The 17,815-nt window shown below is 44.5% G+C and overlaps 1 protein-coding gene across 1 annotated transcript in view; it reads left to right on the forward strand.

Moving 5' to 3' along the window:
• Window positions 1-17,815, forward strand: part of LOC126281686 (furin-like protease 1) — a 1,379,773-nt gene that overhangs the window by 1,264,087 nt on the left and 97,871 nt on the right. The window contains exons 5-7 of the mRNA XM_049980852.1: window positions 11,845-12,010; window positions 14,184-14,356; window positions 16,344-16,553. Coding sequence (XP_049836809.1) covers window positions 11,845-12,010; window positions 14,184-14,356; window positions 16,344-16,553 — 549 coding nt within the window. The remainder of the gene's footprint in view (window positions 1-11,844; window positions 12,011-14,183; window positions 14,357-16,343; window positions 16,554-17,815) is intronic.

Genomic DNA, 17,815 nt, shown 5'->3' on the forward strand with positions numbered 1-17,815 from the left:
ATTGTGTCGCTTTTTATTATTTCTCTACATTTTCCGGGTAAGTTTTTGTGACACAGCTTATTTTCCAGCACTTCTATTACATTCTTACAGGAAGCAGTTATTTCGCGAACATTTGCGCCGCACTCCTTTGTGTACGCAATATATCCGTTGTTGGTCTACCCTGGTGTGGACTGTACACACTCAAGCAGAATTCAAAGACAAGTGTTTTTCACGCTAGGTGCCAAATCGACGTCGCAAACGAGAGCGAAGCGACTAGTGTCCGTCCATTAAAAAAAACCGCACCAGCGCCGTTTCAAGTGCACTCGCAGGCCCGCCCGAGCATTGTTTGCGCGCGGCTGCAGCCGCAGGTGGCACACAATGCGCCACGGTCCGCCGGACTTCCCAGCTGGGCTCATTATCATTAGCCGGCCGCTCCCATTGTGTCTGCGCCGTGGGCAGGCCGCCCGCGCCCCTGCGCGATAGGCAACTCAGCGATACGGAGCTGCGCGCTAGCCGCCCGCGGATGACGGGACCGTGTTGTGGGGGCGTAGCGGTTCTAGGCGTCTGGCCCTCTGCTCACATTTTATTAAATTGTGTCATTGCTCCAGAAATGTTATCTCCCTAATTTAACTAGGAAATCAAGACTTTGGTCATTGGTACAGATGGAAGAAAGACAGTCATACGAATAGGACAAGACACAATGGAATAAATAAAATATTTCAGGTACTTAGGCACCTATAACTAAAGGAAGATACACGTGCAGGGAAAAAAATCAGAATTTTAGTGACTAAGCTAACATCCAACAGGAAGGTGAAAAAAGAGGACGAGTAGTAGTAGTAGTAGTAGTAGTAGAAGAGGAAGAATAAGAAGAAGAAGTTATCATCTCATAAATTTAACAAGCATCTGAGAAAAAATACTTGTTAGATGTTTTGTGCTGTGTGCTTTAGGAAGACACAGAAACATGGAGATTAGGGATGCATGTGGGGCAAAGAGAAGGCGTGTGCATAGTTACAGTCATTAGATGGCTTCTAAATGGGTATCGTGAATCAGAGCGTATGTAGGGTAGGTGTGAAGCACCCAATTCGTCGATGATCAGGACACCCAGCTGTTGATCATGCCATCTGTTTCCATATTAAAGATACCGCCACGTTACACCGCCCTAAGCTACTTTCAATTTCTGTACTTCCTTACTTACAGATTATCGACATTTTCTGTCAGAATCCACGTAAACTGGTTATTTATTCAGACTTTGCTTTCATTTCATTGGGAAATTTTAACTGTGTCTTTTACCTCTAAAAATGTGATCTAATTTCTACTGATTCCTCCGCGATACGGTATACGTATTATGTCCGCACTTGCTGATAAATAGGTTTGACAATGAAAAAGCTCTGCGCGTCGTTGTCGACCTAATTATACGCCGAACTTTTATCTCCTTGTACATATGGCCTAATTGCAATAATCACTAATTAAGGCCTTTTATTGGTTTATTTTTGTGTGGATGAAATACAGCGCGTGTACCGGTAATATCTCACGGTAATTATTTATCTGCCGCCTCACGCGTGCGCATTACGGTCTATTAGCTCCCTGTCTGTCGAATGTTTATTGATAACTGTGCCGTTCTCCGTAGTAGTGCAAACACGTGACTCGCATATAGAGCACGCACCTTACGTAGAAAAACAGTTTATTGATATCAGACATAGCGCTACAATTGAGCGACACGATAGTGAATCCGAATGTCAGGGGCACTGATGGAGTCAAGGTGATGGGAAAACTGAACTGCAATCACCTGGAAATCTAAAAAGTACTTTTGTCTCATCGATGTAGAAAAGTTGACTGCACAGATGAAATGCGAAACGGTATCTCATAAATAATAAGCGGAGAATTATATTATTGGGAACCGTTACTAGAAAAATGAGCGAGGACAGCAGCAAATTATTAACATTCTTTCCGCTGTTGAGTGTAAACAGACATAAAAAGAGGCAGATACGTGGAGGGCAGAATTAAGCTGTCAGAAGTACAGTACTACTCGCAACTCTTATGTCTACCATAATACTTTTTTTTTTTTTTTTTTTTTTTTTTGTCGTCAGTGTGACTGGTTTGATGCGGCCCGCCACGAATTTTCAGAGTAGCACTTGCAACCTACGTCCTCAATTATTTGCTTGACGTATTCCAATCTCTGTCTTCCTCTACAGTTTTTGCCCTCTACAGCTCCCTCTAGTACCGTGGAACTCATTCCCTCATGTCTTAGCAGATGTCCTATCATCCTGTCCCTTCTCCTTATCAGTGTTTTCCACATATTCCTTTCCTCTCCGATTCTGCGTATAACCTCCTCATTCCTTACGTTATCAGTCCACCTAATTTTCAACATTTATCTATAGCACCACATCTCAAATGCTTCGATTCTCTTCTGTCCCGGTTTCCCACAGTCCATGTTTCACTACTATACAATGCTGTACTCCAGACGTACATCCTCAGAAATTTCTTCCTCAAATTAAGGCCGGTATTTGATATTAGTAGACTTCTCTTGGCCAGAAATGCCTTTTTTGCCATAGCGAGTCTGCTTTTGATGTCTTCCTTGCTCCATCCGTCATTGGTTATTTTAATGCCTAGGTAGCAGAATTCCTTAACTTCATTGACTTCGTGACCATCAATCCTGATGTTAGGTTTCTCGCTGTTCTCATTTCTACTACTTCTCATTACCTTCGTCTTTCTCCGATTTACTCTCAAACCATACTGTGTACTCATTAGACTGTTCATTCCGTTCAGCAGATCATTTAATTCTTCTTCACTTCCACTCAGGATAGCAATGTCATCTGCGAATCGTATCATTGATATCCTTTCACCTTGTATTTTAATTCCACTCCTGAAACTTTCTTTTATTTCCATCATTGCTTCCTCGATGTACAGATTGAAGAGGCTACAGCCTTGTCTTACACCCTTCTTAATACGAGCACTTCGTTCTTGATCGTCCACTCTTATTATCCCCCTTGGTTGTTGTACATATTGTATATGACCCGTCTCTCCCTATAGCTGACCCCTACTTTTTTCAGTATCTCGAACAGATTGCACAATTTTATATTGTCGAACGCTTTTTCCAGGTCGGCAAATCGTGTGAACGTGTCTTGATTTTTCTTTAGCCTTGCTTCCATTATTAGCCGTAACGTCAGAATTGCCTCTCTCGTGCCTTTACTTTTCCTAAAGCCAAACTGGTCGCCACCTAGCGCATTCTCAATTTTCTTTTCCATTCTTCTATTATTCTTGTAAGCAGCTTCGATGCATGAGCTGTTAAGCTGATTGTGCGATAATTCTCGCACTTGTCAGCTCTTATACTTAATACTTAAAACGCGCATATAGCACCGCAATAACGTGGGAAACGAGGTCAGCCAAGCACGGATCGAATGCGCACGATGGCTCTGAGCACTATGGGACTTAACATCTGAGCTCATCAGTCCCCTAGAACTTAGAACTACTTAAACCTAACTAACCTAAGGACGTCACACACATCCATGCTAAAGGAAGGATTCGAACCTGCGACCGTAGCGGTTGCGCGGTTCCAGACTGTAGCGCCTAGAACCGCTCAGCCACCCCGGCCGGCAATGCGCACGATGGATTAAAGACTATGGCTGGTGCACCGGCCTGCCTTGTTGCGGTTTTTAGGGGAAGAATTACTTGTGTTCTTACATGACATGAGACTTTGGTTGTGAATTAAAATAGGAATACAGTGATATGACAATGTCAAATATCGAAATTAAGCTTTTCCAAAAATTGCAAAATGTGAGGTAGTATAGCGCATGGCCGTGGCAAAATAGCACAATCGGGAACGGACTATGGTGTTCAAGCAGATGTGCTAGCAGTGATGTTTTGTGTAAAAAAAAATAGAGGACCGTAGCTCCATGAAATATATCAGTGATTAGTAATACTAATTAATACTAGCAAGCGGTGACTATTCACTAAAATGCCAGAGCATTCGCGTAGTATCACAAAAATCTGTAGTCGGCGGTAATAGCTCCGTCTTAGGTTCTATAAAATTCAAGGACCTACAGATCAGTTGATACAGCTTGTTCCACTAAGAAGAATAAAAATTTGCGGAACTAGTCAGTGCAGGTAATTAAGCGCGCTCGGGTTAAAGGTCCACGAAATTCGGATTTCGGAAATGAATTTTAATTCAAGTCTTATCATTATTATGCGAGACACTATACAGATGTGATAGTAATCCGTTACATTAGGAACTTCTTCAACAGGTCATAAGAATGGCTACGGGAAAATAGTGGGACTAGGACCCACTTCGTCCCCATTTGGTGCTCCCTCGTGGTATACAGACAACAGCGCAACATAGTGAATCAACGTTTCAACTGTTGGTGTTTCTGTTGCCAGGAACTTTTTCGGTTTATTTGTTTCCTAAATAGTTAACGGAGAGTTTAAGCATACAGCTTCTTGAATCATATGATATGTCTCGCAGCAGAAGGCGAGACCATTGAGAAAATATTGCCGGTAGAACGTCGGCCTGAACCCAACAAACAAGGCGCGGCGGAATTGCTGTGAGAGAACGGACGCGTATGTGGGAGGACTTAAGTTAGAATCCCCTTCTGGTCGACCAGGTCGAAGTTAACAATGGTTTCTACAAAGCTAGTCAGAGCAAATGCGAGAATGATTCTGATGAAAATGGCACCACCGATTTCCTTTTCTGTCCTCCGCTGTTTCCGAACTCTGGTGATCTCGTCATCGACATAATATTAAACAGCAGTCTTCCTTCCTTCTGTCTGACACCCTGAACATGTTTACTACTCGAACTATATATTTCTTCGCCTATATTTTTCGCAGGTCCCATTTGTTGATAGACGGATACCGCATATTCATTTTTCTAACATATCAGCGATAAACTGAGCTTGGGCGCTTTAGATCACAGAACGTATTGGGAACCTTTCCCCCTCGTCCTAAGCCAAAGAGTTGTGGCACCGACATAGTACAGATATTCTTCATGTTAAAGTTGGGCTGAAGAATCACGTAGAAAAGCGCGACGGTACTTTCGTCTCTCGCTGGATTTCCTACATCTGCCGTAGTTAAGAAATACTGCTTAACATACTAAAGGCTGAAGTGGTACACACGATCTCAACAATGTTGTTAAGCACAGGAGACATGAACTCCAAGCTGTGAATGATTATTAGTATTCAAGAAATAACTATTCCATAAGACAGGTCTCACATCTCTTTCCTTTCGCCAGAATATCTTCTGGTGCGATCTGATTAACGATTGAGTAAAAATGATGGGCTGCTTTAAACCATCAGAAAAGCAAGTTCAGTCATTTCCGTACTAAACCTCACACTGCCCACCTTCAGCGGTGTGATCATATTCGGCAGTGTAGTAGAAAAGCGTTACGTACATGAGTGCTCATCAAGTCTATAGATGGTGCGAGGTGCCATACTGCTGAGCTGCTGTATTACTCCATACGTATGGGGTGAATTAAGAAAGACCACATCTCTTGCTATCTATCACGATCTCCCTTATCTCATTCTCGTTCATACGCGAGGTATGTGACGGGCAATTTATCCCGAATATCGCTTCTCTAAACTTAACCAATACAATTTCCAGAAAGAATCATGACCATTCTCCCAGTATTTTCACTGAATGTTTCAGGCCCATCTATGTCGTACTTGATACTTTCTTGCTACGAACATAGCGGCGCGTCTCTAAATGCCATCCTTGTCTGCCGCTACGTCCACTGCTATGACGAATGCGAACAGCGGGAAAGCTTTAGCTGTTCGCTCATCCCTTATGAACAATGCTCAAGAACTGAACAGTAGGCGCCGTTCTGAAAACGTTTTCATAAGTGATATTACGTGGACATGAAATGTGTTCCAATAACTGACGAGAACGCAGCAGGATGACTTCGTCGACAACCGTCGACATTTCGACAGGCGACCAACATGTTTTTTTCAAGGCAAAACCGCAGCAGGAAAGCGCTGTGGGAGGAAATATGAAACCTCGGTTTGCAGAACAATTCCCGGAAAGCTAAAAGACACACACACACACACACACACACACACACACACACACACACACACACACGCCGCAAACACTAGCTTCGCCACACGAACGAAACATATCTGACGCCAGCCTCAACGATTGAGGCAGCAGAATTCCTCGTAAAATTTCAGTAAGAATCAAAATCTGTATTTGCAAGGCTTGGTGATAATTTAATGTCAAGTGCTTTCTTAATAATACTATCCCAATAGCTGAAATGCACTCCAGAATCTCCGTGGTATCATATTCTAAATGATGATCGGTGCTAAGACAATGTTCTGCAGTAGCGCGATTTACTCGCCCAATATGTGACACGCCAGAACTACAAGGAGTACGGTAGGCGCCCTGCTTACGCTAACCGAGAACGTTCGTGGGAACCTAAAAGGACCATAATCGTAGGTGGAGGTCGGAAAACGAATTTCAGATCATGTTTCCGCAAAATACGACCAGTCCTATCAGAAATGCTCCCTGTGTAAAGTAGAAACGCTGTAGGCCGTAGACATTGGTGCCAACGAGCTATTAACATCAGTCACTCGGTGAGCGGTCGGTCGATAGCTCTGATGTATTTTTCACTATATCCAGTCTGACGAAAGGTCACCTGTTGGGACCACCCTGTTTGTTTGTTGTGGAATGTCATATATTGGTCAGACTATCAGATCCGTGGAAGACCGGTACATTGAGCCTAAAGGTGTCCCACGCTTACAACAGCCGAGAAAACGGCTATTGCAGACCACTGCCGTGGCACCGGATATCCTATTGAATGAAACTTGCTGGCAGATTAAAACTGTGTGCCGAACCGAGACTCGAACTCGGGACCTTTGCTTTTCGCGAGCAAGTGCTCTACCAACTGAGCTACCCAAGCACGACTCGCGCCCCGCCCTCACAGCTTTATTTCTGCCAGTACGTCGTCTCCTACCTTCCAAACTTTACAGAAGCTCTCGTGCGAACCTTGCAGAACTAACACTCCTGAAAGAAAGGATATTGCGGAGACATGGCTAAGCCATGTATGCCTGCAGTGCCGCTCAGAAACGGAGGGACAGAGTTAATGCTACCTCACTTGTTGTCGAGTAATTTTCACTATGGATGAGTCCTGGCATTGGTCACATTTGGTTGGTGTGGTCGCGCTAGTGTATACATTGTGTGTAAAACCGACGTTTTATATTTGCTTGCACAGCGTTTTCCTGCTGCGGTTTTGCCTTGAAAATAACAGCGTGGTCCCATGACGAAATACCGGTGGTTGTCGCATTCTGTAACTTATTTTAACATTGTATAACCAGAGGCAGCTCCCTGTCACATTCATCACCTATGTGGTCACGGTGTCAGTAGCGGCCATATAAACAGTACATTAATGTGGGTAATGTTCCAATAAGAAATAAAAGAAATTCCGGGACTAACGACGAACAACGAAGCAGCTTTCAATAAGGCTGAGAATATAGCATACCAAATAAGGCAATATTTTTAGGACAGTGAATAACAGGCCGTAGTCACCTGAGGGACGCGAAGGACTAACTCCAGCAGTGCTCTCCCACATACCCCCACGCAAGTGCTTTCTTGAGCTGCATGCGGATCTGGATAGAGATTCCAAATCGCACAGCAGCAGTTTCCGGGAAGGTGCATTGCTTTACAGACTGATACCAAAACACGCAGTAAGGTTTCATACCTTCGACATACCGCCTCAGAAATAAAGTAAAAATAAATGTAATCTCCTGGTTGATACCAACGAAAATGTCGAAGCAGGTAATTCCCTCCCAAATTTGCTAATTAGAGACTTTTCGCTTCCCACAACCACTAAGCCATTACCAGCTCCCTTGGAATTTGGCTGAGAGTAGCGGCACTGTACTCTGGTTAGAATATTAAAGAGCGCACTCTACTCTTCGGGGAAAAAAATAATGTTCGGTTTCACGCCGCGTACTTTTTGTGAAAACGTCGGGATAAAATCATAACAAGTGTTCCGTATTAATATGTAAATTAATTATCAATCTATTCAATACAATGGCTACACAGAGATGTGTAATGATTATAGAACACACAAATTACAAGTTTGGAACGTCTCTGGGCGCGGTATGGCGATGAGCCAGCTACGAAACCGCTTTGCGTCGATTTTCATATCCTTTCCGACACTGCACTGCACTGCACTGCACTGCACTGCACTTTTTAAGCTTTTTTGTTTGTTTTCGACGCTATCATTCCTGTGACATGCATTTTCTATTCGTATAATTGTGAGTATATTTGCGAGTCGTATGAGTCGACATCTTTTAGTAATTTATAATTTTCTAACTAATATAGTTTTTAATTTATTTCCCTGTAGCTATTTTTAATGTCTCACTCTGTGTCCTAGTAGTGCGTCGCAAATTCTTCGCACTGACATCCCAAACTACTCCAGTCTATAACTTTACTCAAAGCCATTTCGTGAGGCTCATGGATCACGCGCATGTGCCTATATTGGTATGATGAAGTAACCGACAAAACAAGTACTGCACGACAGACAGATACAAAATGATCTATCCGTTGTGGGCTCCACCGTAGTTTACGCACTGCAATAAAGTCTCGATATTTCGAGTCTCCGTATTACGAGATTTCCATAAATCCAAGCCTCATAAAAAAAGTCTGCTATACAGTGTGTCAATCTTGGATTCGTTTCCCCCCTACCAGTAGCATAACACCTTAGAATCCCTCACTCCCCTTGGTTATGTGTGTATCAAAGACGCGACCCAGGCGCTTCTCCCGGTGTACTGGATCATTCAGTCTTGAGCGAGACTACTTCGAACACAGTTCTTAAGTCATGGACAAAAATTGTACAAGAAAGTAGGCCTAACACATAAGCCAATGATTTTGGCGATGAAGACAATCGCCCCTTGTGTAAATCAATCAGAAGTTTATCAGAATATGAAGAAGCAGAACAATGTGGAAATAACTGAGTTGTTAAATTCATACCACAGTTGGAAGTTACAGACTCTCCTATAATAATGTTAGAATTTTGTTCTTATGGGGGTTCATAGCCTCGAAATGTTTCAAGAATGAAAACATGATCCACTCAGGCTGTAATCCATTTGTTTTCTGCGCTATTAGACAATTTCGGCCGTCGGTCATTTTCAAGCACCTGTAGCAATCCTTAAGCCTCACACCATATTTGACTAAATAGCCAGTACATATGTACAGGCGGCCATTCATCGTTTTGAGGTTCACGTGTAGCACAAATATTATTAAACTGTGCACAAGATTACATCCGTTAGTAATACACGTACGTGAAACTTCGTTGCATATGCACAGGAAAACGATGTGTACCTATACGTATGTACTTTACATATGTACTGGCTACTTACTCAAATATGAAGTGAAGCATGAGGCTTGTGATAAATACCTGAAAATGACGGACTGTCGAAATTAGCTAATAGCACAGACAACAAATAAATTTCAGCCTGCTTGGACCATTTTTTCTTTCTTCTGTAACTCATGATTATCATTCCAAAGCAGTGTGAAAATAATGAGGATGATCAGTCCGAGACTGAGCCGTTCATGAGTCACATTGGTGTCCACGCTGCACCTGAGGCCGCTATGCGCCGCGTGGAACGACAGCTTGAGGCGACGCCAACTTCAGACATCCCGCTCTTCAGACGGTGCCGTTATATTGTCTGACGGAAACGTCGCAGTTGCACAAAACAAAAACACTCCATCACTATTTGAGAAGATTACCTTTGTTCTGCCAATGTAAATACCTGTGTAAACATTTTTTTATGATAAAGTTCATATTTAGACACTTGTATTCCTTTTAAAATAATATTATTCCTTTCTTCCATACAAATTTCGATAGTGAGAGTTGTCAGTAGTTCAAAGTGATCCCGGTGCTGTTCACATAGATTTATCGAGACATGAGTCTATTGGCCTTGTAGTTAGTTGCTATTCAGATCTGGCTGTATTTTGTCAAACTTGCAAGTTCGACGAAAGATTAGACGTTTTCACGTCAAAATGTTGGAGAGAAAGTAAGATAGTGCAACGATTATCTAAACTATGTCACACTAATTTTATAGAAGCGCCTCAGTATGATAGAACCATCGTGAATGCTGAAACTGTTCCGTATGTCTTCCCCGCTAATGATTTGCAATGTTCTTGTTGTACATCTACATCTACATCTACATCTACATCTACATACATACTCCGCAATCCACCATACGGTGCGTGGCGGAGGGTACCTCGTACCACAACTAGCATCTTCTCTCCCTGTTCCACTCCCAAGCAGAACGAGGGAAAAATTACTGCCTATATGCCTCTGTACGAGCCCTAATCTCCCTTATCTTATCTTTGTGGTCTTTCCGTGAAATATAAGTTGGCGGCAGTAAAATTGTACTGCAGTCAGCTTCAAATGCTGATTCTCTAAATTTCCTCAGTAGCGATTCACGAAAAGAACACCTCCTTTCCTCTAGAGACTCCCACCCGAGTTCCTGAAGCTATTCCGTAACACTCCCGTGATGATCAAACCCATCAGTAACAAATCTAGCAGTCCACCTCTGAATTTCTTGTATGCCCTCCCTCAATCCGACCTGATAGGGATCCCAAACGCTCGAGCAGTACTCAAGAATAGGTCGTATTAGCGTTCTATAAGCAGTCTCCTTTACAGATGAACCACATCTTCCCAAAATTCTACCAATGAACCGAAGACTGCTATCCGCCTTCCCCACAACTGCCATTACATGCTTGTTCCACTTCATATCGCTCTGCAATGTTACGCCGAAATATTTAATCGACGTGACTGTGTCAAGCGCTACACTACTAATGGAGTATTCAAACATTACAGGATTCTTTTTCCTATTCATCTGCATTAATTTACATTTATCTACATTTAGAGTTAGCTGTCATTCTTTACACCAATCACAGATCTTGTCCAAGTCATCTTCTATCCTCCTACAGTCACTCAACGACGACACCTTCCCGTACACCACAGCATCGTCAGCAAACAGCCGCACATTGATACCCACCCTATCCAAAAGTTCATTTATGTAGATAGAAAACACCAGCGGACGTACCACACTTACCTGGGGCACTCCAGATGATACCCTCACCTCCTCACCATCGAGGACACCGTACTGGGTTCTATTACTTAAGAAGTCTTCGAGCCACTCACATACTTGGGAATCAATCCCATATGCTCGTACCTTAGTTAGGACTTTGCAGTGGGGCACCGAGTCAAACGCTTTCCGGAAGTCAAGGAATATGGCATCCGTCTGATACCCTTCATCCATGGTTCGCAAGATATCACTTGAAAAAAAGGGGCGAGTTGCGTTTCGCAGGAGCGATGCTTTTTAAAGACGTGCTGATGCATGGACAGCAACTTTTCCCTTTCAAGGAATTTCATGATATTCCAACTGAGAATATGTCCTGTCTCCCTATTCCAGGTCGGCAAGAGACCACGGATATTCAGACCACCGAACAGGCTCCAATAATGTAGCACTAATATAGTAATCTGTATGTTTTTTTTTCTTTTTTAGTTTTAATATTCTCACATTGAATGTCCGACACGCTAGGCGCGCAGTCCGGAACCGTGCGACTGCTACGGTCGCAGGTTCGAATCCTGCCTCGGGCATGGATGTGTGTGATGTCCTTAGGTTAGTTAGGTTTAAGTAGTTCTAAGTTCTAGGGGACTAATGACCACAGCAGTTGAGTCCCATAGTGCTCAGAGCCATTTGAACCATTTTTTGTCCGACACGCGAAGTAGTAGTACTAGCATAGTCGATGGCATATTTATTGCAACTGCGTGGGAGCGATACTCTGCAGGAGACAAGCAGTGTGGCAGCAGCTGTTCTGTTGTGTTCATCTGACTGGCACCGGCTGCTCGCCCCTGTGTTGCAGGACCCGCAGGCGAGCTACGACGTCAACAACCACGACGAGGATCCGACACCGCGCTACGACCTCATCGACACCAACCGGCACGGCACGCGCTGCGCCGGCGAGGTCGCCGCCGTCGCGAACAACTCCGAGTGCGCCGTCGGCGTCGCATTCGGCGCCCGCGTCGGCGGTGAGTGTGCCCTGGAGGCGCCAGCTGCGAGCGCACGGCGCTGCCAAGCGCGAGGCGTGCTAGTCTCTGCCTTACTCAGGTGCCGCGCGAACCGATCCGTAATGCTCCCGCAGTTAGCATGGGGGTGATCACGCGCTTTGCAGCCCCGAGCTATAAAAGAGTCCTTGGTGTTGGCTGAGGACGAAGTGAAAATGGAGTGGAGTGCAGTGAGGAGAGGAGATGCAGACGCACATGAGGCTGTGCGACAGGTATCACATACGATGGCTGCTCTTCTCAATACAGTAATAGTCCTACAACATTGCACTCGGGTCGCAATCCTCAGAGACAGAGTCCATGTCTCATGGGCTGCTCATCAAACTGACTGCTGATTCGCTTAACACCTGCAAACTTTTTCATTCTCCCCAGAATTCGAGTAACTGTCTCAGAAACATCGTAATTTGACAGCACACGTACTCTCCTAGCCCCGTAACCAGCAGTCGGTTTAGGCCTTCTCCCCTTGCCCTTCGCTGGCGCTATCGGGAGCTGCAGTCTCCCTCCTCTCCACAGGTCTCTCGAGAGCTTTCTTACTGCTCTTCTCTTTACCTGCTCTGCCTTGTTTTGATTCCAGGCAGAATTGCCAAACTCTCGAAATGTCAGAACTGACATGTTCCTTACTATCCGAATATACCCCCGATACTGTTGCAGGACGAATTGATTCACCGATCCATCTAGATGGTCTGATGCCCCTTCATTCTTGCGAATGTGAGTGCATTGTCTTATAACTATACCACCTTCATCGTTATACGTGCCAGCACACCCTTCTCCTACTAGCACGAGACGTATGACGATATTGTCACAAGCAGTGAACATTCAGATGTGATTACTGAATGAAAACCCTCTGCGTAATCTTTCGTTATACGCAGAACGTACATGGCGTTGCTCATACTTACATTGCGAAGTTGCGCTGGGATGCTAATCATCTGCATTTCTAAGTGTGGTGTAGTACATTTCATCCAATTTTACGATTGTTACGTGTCATTTCCATAACCACTAGCGAACTTGATGAAAGCGGTAGCTAGAGGTAGCCTTCTTGTCATACAACACCAGTTCACAACTAAACTGACAATACAACCTTTTGTCCGAACGAACAATAAAAAAGTCGAAGATGTTGCAGCAGAAAATTCAGGAGACACCGAATAACATATTACGAACATGAAAATGTTCTGTTTCGACGTTTTAAATACATCGTGATTAGGGGCCTAGAACTATCATCCCATTGACTACAGAAAAGAGGCGCTGCCATAGGATGTGCCACACGCATAGTGGGAAAGTGCTTTGGCTGGCACTGCTGCTGTTCCTTGTTGGCTAGTCAAGGTGGGGGCCAAGAGCAGTTGTTATGCGTCGGTACGCATCATAGAACTTGGATGAATTTAATCCATACGAAAACTATGACTAAAAGTTGTTGATACAGCCCAAGAGCAAAAGAAGCACGAAGATTTTGTCACCTAGGCAACCCTGTTCCAACCTGAGTCGCCTCCAATCTGCTAAAAACTATGCATCGTCTGCAAAATTATGCTGTCTTCTAACAGGAAAAGTCGATTCCACCGTGTCTTCTGGCACTGTTACAGCCACTACTGCCGCCCTATCACAAGTACTACATACAGGTGATGTTAACACATTGTGATGCAGCTACATCTAATAGTTTTCAAACATGTAACTCAAAAAGCGTATTGAAGTTTCGTGACAATTCGTAATTTTGCAATGGTTTGCTTTGAACAGCCTTCTCTGGCTCTGCTAATAAAGAAACCGACGAGACAATTGCTTAATTCTTTTGCTATTTTTTTTATTTTTCTTAATTTATGTAACCAGGATATTTTGTGTAGTGTTGTAACATATTTGTCCTACTAAAATTCTCCTATATTGAAGCAAAAATATTCTGACGTAAGTGTGTAAAGGAAATCGTTTATTTGTTCTTTTCATACGCTTCAGGAATGATCTCTCGGCAAAAGAGTTAATTTAAATAAAATTATGCATAGCTTGGTGAATTGTGTTTAAGGAAGCGTTGAGTGTAGAATGAAAGCTAATGTAACTGTTTCCAAGCGCCGCTTCAGCCACATAAGAGCCCTGTAGAACTGCAGCTAGGCAGCTAGCCACCTGCATAGTGCTCCTGTCACGGTCGCCAACTCTGTCGCAGGCGTGCGCATGCTGGACGGTGACGTGACGGACGCGGTGGAGGCGCGCTCGCTGTCGCTCAACCCGCAGCACATCGACATCTACAGCGCCTCCTGGGGGCCCGACGACGACGGCAAGACCGTCGACGGGCCCGGCGAGCTCGCGACCAGGGCCTTCATCGAGGGAATCACCAAGGTCAGTGGCGGCCGTCTCCTCCCGGCGTTACTGCAGCGTTGTGCTACACGGCCATACGACACTTGGTCAGAGCACAAGTCACTACTTACTACCGTACCGTATTCGTGGTGCTCATGCTCACTGCATAGCTGCAATTATAAGAAGTCTAGATATCCTACATAATTATGTATACTGGTTGGTGCAGTTCAGTAGGTCCCAGAGAGCAAACCATGTAGTACCAGGGCCATCCAGAAAATAAATAACGTCGGCGCACACAGTCCGTGCACCTGTCTTGTAGTAGCCGCTCACAGGTTTCTGGTGAATAGTGTGATGCAGACTGTTGCCGTATGCGGTTGTGAGTCTGACGTCGTTACGTGGTGAGTACAGAGATAGCTGTGAGCTGGGCCGTGTCGATTGCGAATCCCGACGACTGCAGGCGGTAAATGTTGGATCGTGTGACATTCACCGCCCACATGTGGTCGTTTAAGGCTAAGGTGTAATGAACGCAGTCAGTGTCGGAATGTGGTGCGTAATGTTTTAAAATAGGAGAATAGATGTTCACGACGAAGAGAGATCAGAGCGACCCTCCGTCATCTGAGATGCACTGTAAGAAATGGTGGATTTATCATTCGTGAGAACCGACGTGCGTGAACAGTGTTAGGAAGTCTCGTACAGTTGTGCACGGAACTATCATTCAGCACGTAGGTTACCACGAAGTGTGAGAGCGGTTGGTGCCACGTACGCTCACGGATGACCAGAAATCCGCCAGAATAGAGGTTGCTTTAGCATTCGTGAAGTGTCACGAAAGAGATAGGAAAACGTTCACTGACTGGACTGTTACAAGAGATGAAACATGGGTTTCTTATAACACCCCCACAATGAAGCAACTATCTATGGAGTGGCGCCATCCTCAGTCGCCACAGAAGCTACTCAAATTAAAAAAAAATCATCAATTCAAAAACTGAGGGTTTATGTATTCTGGCACAGTAAGGGGTCCCACTCGTGTCGCGGGGCACGAAATCGACAACAAACAACGATGCATGCTGTCCTACCCTTGAACGTCTTCGTTGGGCTACTCAGAACCCCCGAAGAGGCTGTGGAATTGTTCTGTTGTCTTAACAATGCACGTCCGCATACTGCCTGGTACATCCTGCCAATGCCTTGTTGCTTAAGAAATTCCGGTTTGACGTCTTCGAGCATCCTCCCTACATTTCGGACCTGGCAGCTCCGGACTTTTCCTGTTTCCAAATCTGGAGCAGCTTCTTGCTGGTAAGGGTGCTGTCGTGTCCTGTTTGAATAGGCAGGCGACGGCATGGCGTGAAGAGAGTATGCACAAACTTCTGCCAAAGTACGGCAAGTGGCTTAACGTCAAAGGTGACTAGAAGGAACTAAAGAGCTCAGCCAGAGCCTATACAGCAAGCAGATCATTGAGGAAAACTTCCATATATAGAAGGCAACAGCGGAAGGAAAACAGGTCTTAAGCGAATACACTACACTCTGCAAGGGCACACTATTTAACACATTACAGGAACTTTACAGATAAAAACAGCACAAACAGATAAACTCTACACACACGCACACGCACGTACACACACACACACACACACACACACACACACACACACACACACACGAAAAATAAATACACTAAAATCTGCACAGACGCACCATTTACAATCAAATAGGAATACCATATAAGAGACAACACACACAGCTAAGAAGCGCGCAGAAAACACACAGACGCGTGCACACACACACACACACACACACACACACACACACACACACACACACACACACAAAGATAAAATAAAGTTCAAATTTGGCGGCGAACTTGTTATAGCTACGTATGCATCATAACATCTCAGCATGATGCGGAGAATGGAAGTGCTTGCCACACGAAAACTTAAGTAAATACGAAAATATACGCGAAAACATCGCCAAAAACTAAATCGCATTCTAGAAGATAGGTTAACTCTCAGCCACCTAACGCGCCACGTGTTTGCAGGGCCGCGGCGGCAAGGGCTCCATCTTCGTGTGGGCATCGGGTAACGGCGGGCGCGACCACGACAACTGCAACTGCGACGGTTACACCAACTCCATCTGGACGCTGTCCATCTCGAGCGCCACGGAGAACGGCGTCGTGCCCTGGTACTCGGAGGCCTGCAGCTCGACGCTCGCCACCACCTACAGCAGCGGCGCCTCCAGCGAGAAGCAGGTGAGACACCGCCACAGGCTCCCCATTCCTGTCTTTGTAGTGGGGAAACGTAGCTCAACAAGCAGCTAACGTCCTAGTGTATCTGTCACTCTCAGAGAATTCTCTTCGAACTGGCATGTTAAAAAGGAAGAATCCAGGGCGTTGTAAATTACATTTGCAGCAGTGTTGCTAATACATATACGGTAAGTCGTTTGAGATCAAACTTACATGAGTTCACGAGCAATTGAAACATCTGTACCTTTACTAAACACTGACATCGGAACATAAATAATAAACACCACCGCCTGTACTGGAAACAGGCTACAGCCAATCTGAATACTTGATGACACTGTAGAGTCTCACCGTTTGACGCAGTTCCACAACTGGCAAGACTTCAAACGCACCTCTACTTCTGCGCACGTTTCGTGGTGGAATCGGTATCTTTCAAGGCTGAAAGTACCCGTCAAGATAGACAAATCTAATGACTGTTTAAAGAGAGAATCGTTTTTATATCAAATAGTGTATATCGATGTGATGTGTTTCAGAGAAGTACTGAATACTTTCGACACTCACAAATAACCTATTTCGTAGGTTATCGGTAATTCTGCTTGTAAAGCGCCTGTGACATACAACCCCATTTCCAAAGATTACATTAACGTTTCTGGAGATACATATGCTTTAGTTTATGACCCTCATCAGGCCAAGAAGTGTTCATTTCCTGAAAAGGTGAAAAACTTGCACGTTTACATTTTCGCTTTAGATTCTGTACCGTGTTAAATAATCTGAACTGACGTGTAAGTTCTAAAACGGGAGCTTTCCGTCAGTGCGGGAAACGTAGGTGGTTACGTGGAGCAGATATTATTCTTATCAACAGTCCTCGAAATTAAATTACTAAATTAAAGCATATGTTACTCGTTGAGGCTGAGCAGGAAAATGAAGAATTGTGAATGACCCGAGTGTGTTAACAGAAGAAAATTGCCAGAACCTACATGTTACAGATCATGACGGAATGTCTGTTAGTAGCGCAAACTGATCTGTATATATGTGTTAATGCTTTTGCAGCAAGCGTCAGTGACATATAAAAAGTTAGAAAGTACGACATATAGACCTGACGGTGCATTCCCCGCCGTTATACACTGTGTCCCAGAAATGTTGCGACAGACTTCGAGCGATTGTTGAGGATGACGTGAGGAACAAATCGACGATAGGAACTCGTGTCCGGAAAAGCCATCCAACGACGAATTTATAGGCACCTGGCACTCGACAATCCCTTTGGCAGCAAA

This window comes from Schistocerca gregaria, chromosome 7 (genome assembly GCF_023897955.1).
Source record: "Schistocerca gregaria isolate iqSchGreg1 chromosome 7, iqSchGreg1.2, whole genome shotgun sequence".
Lineage (NCBI taxonomy): Eukaryota > Metazoa > Arthropoda > Insecta > Orthoptera > Acrididae > Schistocerca > Schistocerca gregaria.